The sequence below is a fragment of the Pelodiscus sinensis genome, chromosome 5, assembly GCF_049634645.1.
Source record: "Pelodiscus sinensis isolate JC-2024 chromosome 5, ASM4963464v1, whole genome shotgun sequence".
Classification (NCBI taxonomy): Eukaryota; Metazoa; Chordata; order Testudines; family Trionychidae; genus Pelodiscus; species Pelodiscus sinensis.
The window spans coordinates 115,477,393-115,486,363 of NC_134715.1; the positions used below are offsets into that span (position 1 = coordinate 115,477,393).

The following is an 8,971-nucleotide window of genomic DNA, read 5'->3' on the forward strand; positions in this document are numbered from 1 at the left end:
GTGTTTCTAAGGCAGTGCACCATGCATCTGAGATAACCAGTTGGTTGCCATTGTACCACTTGGTAACTGAAGATCTTCTGATATAAACAAACAAGGACTGACCTCACTGAGTCCACACTCACAGATATGTTTGTAAAACACCCTTAAAATATTATGCAACACATGTATATTGGTAATAAAACATTCTACTGTAATCTAATAAGGTCTGGTAGTGAATTAAAAGCCCTTACTTAGCATCATCACAACTACTCCACTATCTAGGTACTTGCATAGCAAATACTGTCTGATTATCTTGCAAAAACCAATGAATTTACACTCACAATTCCCCTGAGAGAAATAGAAGTGCTATCTCTGTTTTACAAATGGGGCACCATGTCACATAAGGTAAAACCACAGCCATTAGGACAGAAATTATCTGAGTTTGTTTGATGTTTTAACCTCTGAGTTCCCTATCCCACTAGTAGCTTTACGTTTTTTTTTTTTAACTAGACTCATAGAAGACCAGTGTGATGGGCTTTATTACTAAATATTAAGATCACCAGAAAGGCAGCATGGCTCAATAGCTAGACAGGCGGGGAGCAGAGACTACTGCCAAATATCCAAACGTGTTCATTTTACTGGCACTTAGTCTCCTCCTTGTTTGTCCCTGTTGCATCTTGTAGTAAATCTAGATTGTGAGCTCCTGGGGATACCTTCTTTTTATTTGTTGATACAGCACCTATCAAAGCTGGACCCTCATACGGGACTGGGAATTCTGGTGGCTATCAGAATTCCAATAATAAATAAGAGCAGGCACCTGGGAGTCAGTGACAAGATTATATCCCCTTTCCTGCCACTGACATAGATTGTCTGTGCTGCAACCTGAGGTACCCCAGGAAAATGACGTAGCTTAAATAACAATAGCAGTGAAACTATAGCACCAAGGGCCACACAAACCTGTCCCGGATCCTGCACATATCCACAAGCAGCTACTCCTCACTGCTACAGTTCTCTGGAACAAAGCTAGCTCCAGTACATGTACATGAAGTGCAGTCACACTTCAGAGTGACTATTGAACCTGAATGTGCCGGCGCTTTCTTAGCTGTAGATTTACTTCTGTTAGATCTGTACAAATAAAAGTACATTACATTGTTCTAACCACATTTGCACAAAACCCTAAGGATAACATCCTGTTCCCATCAAAGTCAATGGGAGGGTATGTCTACACTACCCCGCTAGTTCGAACTAGCGATTTAAATTTCCCGGGCTTCATTTGCATGAAGCCGGCCGGCGCCATTTTTAAATGCCGGCTAGTTCGGACTCCGTGCTGTGCGGCTACACGCGGCACGGACTAGCTATTTTGGATTAGGATTCAAGTAGGAATAAGAGATCCTCCGGAAAAGGGCTTTATTCCGGAGGATCGCGCCAGTCTAGACGCTTTTTTCCGGCTTTTCCCCAAGCTGGAAAAAAGCGGCGGACATGTTTATTTAAATCCACGGGGGATATTTAAATCCCCCGCGGATTTCCCTATTCTGACTTACCTGCTTTGCATGACTTTTCCGGAATTTGGGGCCAGTGTAGACGTAGCCCAAAAGTCTCAGAGGGATAACCATGTTAGTCTGTAACTTTAAAAAAAAGTGAGAGACAAACAAAAATACATATACTATCATGAGCTTTTTTGGCTCGATGCAGCAGCATCTATTTAGCAGGTCTGGTGAAGACATGATAAGTCAATGTGAGAGCACTTTCCTGTCAATTAAGCCACCTCAAGAGCAGAAACTGTGTCAATGGGAGGGCATCTGCCATTGATGCAGCGTGGTGTATCAGTTAACTTACAGACTAGGCCTACGTCGTACATGGTCATAGTTTAAGGTTAGTAAAAACAGAGTTGAATGCAAGGCATCCAGTATTAAAAATGTGATCTTTTGGAATGCATGCCAGGACCCTGACTTTACCAACAGTGCCCCATAAATGGAACAAAATCAATCTTCCCATATTAAACAGTACTGAGTGCCAGCAAGTAAGCAATATACATCATTTTAGGTCCCTGAGAAGTTGAGAGGATCAAATAATATTCTGCATAAGGTTTATTGATGAAAGCATGGCATGATCTGTTGCTCAACCAATGAAGTAAATCATTGTTCATAGGATCTGATCCTCTCTATCACAGAGTTGAACAGTGAAGAATTTTTAACACCAATAGTAGAGTTGAGTTTAGCATCAATAGTTGAATTATTCATGAATAATTATTTACACAATTGAACCACATCTTCTGAGCAGATGCAACTGAATTGACAGCCACGCCGGGCCCCTGGACAAGATAGGGGGTTGGCACTGCACTCCTGGAAGGGGCAGGGCCTAGGGCAGAAGTGGGAGTACAGGGGTAGCCAGCTCTCAGCACGCCTAGGAGCACAGGCCACACTAGTTCTTCTCCCCAGCCCTAGAGCTGCTCGGAGAACATTGTGCAATATTCTGGGAGCAATGTAAAGGGCCTGGAGCTCTGGGCACCATCACCGTCACAGTAGCAGTGATGGCAGCTGGAGCCCCAGACCCTTTAGAATCACCAGGCCATGGAACAGTTGCCCCTTTCCCTCCCTCCACCCCATTGGCAGGCCCATATAGGAAGGTTGCTCAAACTGCATAGCTCTTTCATCCACTGAAGTCAGTGAGATTACTAGTCAATGTAAAGGCTATCAGAATCTGATCCTCAGTCTTGATGTTGAACCTTAAAGACTGAGTTAACTGCAGTGGTCTTTTGCATCAAATCCGAAATGGAGCTCACCCAGGTAAATTAGGGGGATCAGTCTTATTTTAGATAATGATGTAAGTAACTGATGGTGCTAACCACTGTGCAGAAAGCCCCCACTTGTAGCAAATGGAGGTTGGTTCTTCCATTCTCATTAAAGAAAAACTTCCTTTAAAGTGAATGGGAGCTTTTTCTGAGTAAAGACTACAGAATTCAACACTCATCCTAACCAAGTCTGTTTGATATCTGTGATTATAATTTACCATCCTGCAATAGGTGCACTGGTCAAGAAACAGACTTTTAAAAACACAATGTACACTTCTCACTATAGGCCGGAGAGGAGTTTTTTGCAAAGTGAAAATGAACAAGTCACTGGTCAGGTGCTTGTTAAAATCATTACGTCTTTATAAGAACATTTAATTCCTATTGTGAATAACTGAGTGTGAACGTTTTAACCAGCTCAGTATATCTGATCAAAGATTCCTGTGAGCAAAGCTCTTAAAGTAGAAGCACAACCAGAGGGTGAATTGTAAAGCTGTAAACTTTGTATGAAATATTAACAACACACAATATGTTATCAACAGGCATCTGCTGCTCTTTAGTATAGCAAGTGATAATGGAATATTGTACCTAACAATTTTAAATTGATTCCTATTGTAATTATTTGAAACATTTTCAGAAGTTACATTAAATATACTTTCATAGAAATTCACTTTAATGACCAATTTATAGGAAAATATACTTACAAATGGACTTATGTGGTACATCTTTAAGCCAGTAAGCATGAATATTAGTGTATGTATCATTCAAAAAAAAAGAATTCATATTCTTTGGGAGAGTTCAGTCACAGAAGTATTTGTAAATAAAAGTAAAATAAAACCATAGGGAAATGCCCTATATTCAAGTGTCTTGCTGAACAGATCAGATGTCAGTACCTGCATAAATCCTTCCTTATTCAACTACGTAAAAGCAAAAACCCAGAAAATAAAGCCACAGTTTGTTTCATGTTCCAAGCAATTAAAAATGATTTTATGGCAAAGAAATTACTTTTAAGGCATATGTCATCTGTGCAATCCGTATTTCACCCCCATTCAAATTTAACTGTCAATAGTCTTTTCTCTTTCACAGACACCATCTGTTTTTACAAAGAAAAACAGAGGAAAATGACTGTTTACCACATGCCAATCTGATTTTAAAATGTGGAGTATGACAGAGAAATGTGTGTCTGCAGAGTGGGAAGCCACTCCAACCTGAACCCCCAGTGACAAATACAAACCTTTCTGGTGGTGAGAATGGATATTTTAATGAAGCTGTCCACCATCTCTGAAGTAGTACATTTAGCATGTGTTGCTTTGGTTGCTCCGACAATTATATAGTTTATTGACTTATTTAGCCCCACAGTACCATCGCATGCTGCCCTCAAACTACCTGAGCTCATTTCACCTCCCCTTCATGCCATTTTGAAATGAATTCTGCATTTCACAGAAGGGAAAATGGTTTATATTTTTCTCATCTCAGCCACTTCTATTATTTTCTAATATTAGCAGCCTTGTTTGTGCACTGCATCAAAAGGGCTGCGATCATCTAACCATCAGTAATTTGCAAAGGTGGGGCACACCTCCAAAACAAGCCTTACTGCCTCTTCTTTCAAGAGTATGAAAATTTAAACCACATTTGAGTCTTTTCATCACTTGACTCCTTGTTGTCTCTGAAAGGCAATAGCTAAACCATCCAAACTCAAAATGGGCCAAATGCTGTAGTCTTTACTTAGGCAAAACTGCTATTTGAGTTGGCCCTGAAGGAAAATAGTCTGTTAAATAAACACCTAAGCCTAAACCACTGAAGGTCTACTTGGCTCTATGCCCAGGGCTACTCTAAGTGGACTGAGCAGTAATAATGGAGAGAAGATAAAACAGCCTAAGTTCCTGGTTTATCATTTCTACTGCTGACATATGGATCCCAAGAGAAGGGGATCTGTTGACACTTTCCTTCCTGTAACACAGCAAAGGGAAGGAATTGGATATCTAGTCAGCTAAAGCTATAGATTTGATTTGGATGCTTCAAGGTGCCTGTCGTATTACATTAGATCTCCTTCCATTTCAAAGAGTTGTTTACTAGGGAAAGGTTTATGTGACAGATGCCAAATCTTACTGCCTATGAAAGAAATTACATGCATAATAAGACAGAACAGCATTTCTTCCCTCACACCTTGCAGCAGTGTAGTTGGAGAGGGACTGTTTGATTCTTTAAATGTTGGCTAAGTCTTGCAGCCAGTTGGAAACGTATTCTCTGTTGATGAAGACACAGATGCCACCCTGATTCTCATCCCACCCATTAGCAATTATGGGATTTCAATCTCCAGGGGTGGGGGAGAGGGAGAATTTGTTTTAATCATTGCTCAAAAAAACAAAATTTGGACTTAAAACTGTGTGTGCAAATAGAAAAAAAGAGATTAATATTATAGAACTGGAACACTTCCCCATCTATTAGAAATTTGTTCTTGTATGTTCGTGAGAATCTGCTGCACTTGTTTTTCATTTAAAAAAATAAATCTATTAGTTTTAATTTGCCCTAAGAATGTAAATGTGAAGGAAATTGTGAAGAATTTTAAACATGTGTGGTATGGTGATTGCTTCGAACAACTACACAACACTATGCCTCTAATTGTACGTGAGAACACCACCAGAACCCAAATTCAGTCCCTGAGACTATCCCCTTTGAGGGGTACTAAGAGAGGAAGAGAAACTCTCGGGGGCATATGGAAGGGCTACTAGAAGGCAGAAAGCCCCAAGTGCCCATTTTCACTTAAGTCCTATGCAAAACCACAATTCAGAAGGGTTTCGAGTACAAAGGTTTATTTAGAAAAAAGTTTGGATTGTTCTTTAGATTTTTTTTGGCAAACAGTTAAATTCTTTCAGAATATCAAAGATAGTCAGTGGCTATAAATTGGCATCATCTTCCCCCCTTTTCCCTCACTTCACCAGTAAAACCTGGTTTCTCTCTGGGATGAATCCAGCACAAGTCCTAGCTTCTCTAATTGACAATAAATAACCAAATCTCACACTCCACCATCAGTCATTCTCTCCCTCTCCCCATCTTTGCTTGGCTTCTAGAGAACTTCTTTTCAGTGGTCATCATGCTCAAAACATAGTGTCCCACCCTCTTCTTTATGGTTCCCCTCCAAGGTCAAAATGCAAATTCAGGTCGCCTCCCTCTTTCACTTATCCCTCTTTACTCCAGCACAGCCCCTTAACACCCACTTCACTCAATTCCCATGGCTGTAAACTCACCTCCTTACCCACATCCCCCACTTCTTCACTACCCTGGCACTACTCCAGCACCCAGGCCCCTCTCCTCTCCTTTCCAGCTGAGTGAAGACCCCTCCTCTCCACTCCAGCTCAGTGCAGAAAATTCTTCTTCTTCTTCTTGAAGAGGATGTGTTTGAAAGACCTGCGGAAGTCCTGGTTGAAGATTGTGTAGATGACTGGGTTGAGGGAACTATTGCAATACCCAATCCAGAAGAAGAACTTGAAGAGAGTCTCGGGGATTTCACATGCCTCCCGGCAAATGCCATAAAGGCTGTAGCTGAAGAAGAAGGGGAACCAGCACACCACAAAGACCCCCATGACCACAGCCAATACAAAGGTGAAGCGCTTCTCCCGGGCCTGGGTGACCTTCTTACGGCAAACACTACTACGCTTTCTGCGGCGGTGAGAGGAGAAGAGCTCCATGGAGCGATTGCTGGAGCGGGAGAGGCGGCTGCTGGAGTGCTTGGAGGAGTAGGAATATGAGAAGGACTGGGTCTTACTGCTTTTGCGGGGATGCTCATCCCGGCTCCGCCTCCGCCTGCTCTCTGAGGTGCTGCTCTCCTCCAGCTCAATGTCCTCCAGTTCGGAGGCTTTGCGCCACTGGTGTGCTGAGTAATGTCCATTCTCCCCTGATGGCATCCTCAGTGACGTGCAGCCCCGAGGGACCCGGCTCAGCCCATTCTCAGATATGGAAGAGCCCTCGGGCATCGTGCGCTTTTCAGAAAGGGTCCTGGTCCTCAGCTTGGCCACCCGGTAGATGCGGACATAGACCAGCACCATGATCACGCAGGGAGCGAAAAAGGAGCCGATGCAGGAAGAGAGGATGTACCAGGTCTCGTCATTGAGTTTACACTGGGGGAAGAGGTCCCCTTCGGGGTCCCGATACACGGAGATCAAGGGGGGGAAGGAGATAACGGCTGAGATGAGCCAGACAGTGAGGATGATGCCCTTGATCCTCCGTGGGGTCCGTTTGAGGTTGTATTCCACCGCCTGGGTGACAGACCAATACCTGTCCAGGCTGATGGCACACAAGTGCACAATGGAAGAAGTGCAAAACAGCACGTCCAGCGCCAGGTAAATGTTGCACCACGCTTTGCCGAAGTACCAGTAGTCCATGATCTCGTTGGCCAAGGAGAAAGGCATGACCAAGGTGGCCACCAGGATGTCAGCTGTGGCCAGGGACACCAGGAAGAGGTTCTGGGGAGCCCGCAGCGCCTTGCTGGTCAGCACCGCAATCACCACCAGCACGTTGCCCACAATGGTGAAGACGATCAGGAAACCCACCACAGCTGCCAAACTGGCCACAGCCCCGGGGGAGTAGGGGGTGGGAGGCTGCAGCAGGGGAGAGGAGGAAGAGGAGGGGAAGGCAATGGATCCATTGGGAGTGCCAACACTGATGTTCATCAGCATCAGCAGATCCATGGTGGAAGTGTATGTATGTGGGGGGGAGGGAGGCTTGTCCTGTACAGCCCAGACGCTCAGCCTCCCAGCCCCAGAGACCAAGGGCTGTCTCTCCAAGTTGCCACCTTCATCCCCACCGGCGGAGAGGAGGCTGCTTCCTTCTACCACAGCCAGCTGGAGAGTGGGGCTCCGCTCCGGCCCCCAAACAAAATATCCTGCCCCTCCCCCGGCTTGCCTGCTTGCTAAGTGCCCAGGCACATGGCCGAGCCCCGGCACGGCCGTTCCCCCTGCTCCTGTAATCCGGGCAGCGGAGACGCCCAGGGGTGCAGGTTACCGCTCTCCCGGTGCAGGTGGGACCCAGCCGTGCCCCTCGCTCGCTGGCCCCTGCTCCGCCGCGGCGCCTCCTCCGTTCGCCCCGCGCCGGAGCGAGCCCGGCGCGAAGTAGCAGCTGCCCGCTTGCTCCGCTGTAATCTCACATGCGGCTCCCCATCAGCAGCCTGCCCGAGCGCTCTGAGCATGCTCCGTCCCAGCCCGGAGGCAGCCGCTGCCCCCCGCGTTGCAGCTCCCCAAGCCGGGCGCGGGGCGTCAGCTGGCGGGCACCGCGCCCTGCTCCGCTCCGCGCTAGGCAGCGCTCAGCTCAGAGCCCCGCTCCCGCCGGCGCGCAGCCTGGGGCCGAGCGGCGCGCGGCTGCGATCCAGCGGCGCCTCCATCTACTTAGCGCGGAGCCGCCTTGGGTTGGTTTTGTTTGGGTCCCCCCCCCCCACTTATTTCCACCTCACTTCGCACCAAGCATTGCCGCCCACCAGCGCCCCGCCGCGGGGGCGAGAGTCCCTGTCTCTGAGCCGCCGGGCAGCGCGCCCGGGCGGAAGGGTCCTGGCGCCCTTTGGAGAGCAGCCCTCGCCGCCGCTGTCATCTGGTATAGGTACAACTTCGTGTGGGTCCATCTGCCCCGCCGCGGGCACCCGCAGCTACAGGCGGTGCGCGCTAGGGGTCGCTCTGGCAATGCCCATCCCGCCAGCCCAGGGCGGTGGAACTGAACCCAGCCGCGTTTTATCTCCCAGCTGCCTGCTCTGTGAGTAACGGGAAAGGCGATGGCACTTTGTATGTAGGACCTTGCGAAGGGGTGGCTGGGTTTCTATATTATTATTGATCGGGATTTCCTTTTTAGCCTTGTAAATCTAGCACGTTCGCCCCCTCCCCTCCCAGCCCGCAACATTCTGCCTCTCCATTTGCACTCTTAGCTGGAATTCGTGGATGGGTGGTTTATAATTGATCTTTTAAAATGCACATTATTCTCCTATTTACACTTAGATCTGCAGGTCAACTGTAAATAAAGAGATCGGATTCTGAGGTGCAACGGAACCTCACAGGCATGAGGCCACGGGCTATTTTTTAAATTATTTATGTAGAATGTTGATCTAAAGGGAAGGGATGCTTCCTTTTATAGGCGGAATTAAGGCTAATACTCTTCTACAGTCCGTTCTTCCTGTTTAAAGCAAAACTGTAGCTGATTTTGATGGGCACAGGATTGGGCCCT

The 8,971-nt window shown here is 46.7% G+C and overlaps 1 protein-coding gene across 1 annotated transcript; it reads right to left on the reverse strand.

Annotated features, from left to right (window-relative positions):
- Positions 1-3,563: 3,563 nt before the first annotated feature.
- ADRA2C (adrenoceptor alpha 2C) lies at positions 3,564-8,500 on the reverse strand. The gene has a single exon (XM_006128249.4). The coding sequence runs from the start codon at positions 7,453-7,455 to the stop codon at positions 6,124-6,126; it is 1,332 nt and encodes a 443-aa protein (XP_006128311.2). The 5' UTR covers positions 7,456-8,500; the 3' UTR covers positions 3,564-6,123.
- Between the last annotated feature and the right edge of the window lie 471 nt (positions 8,501-8,971).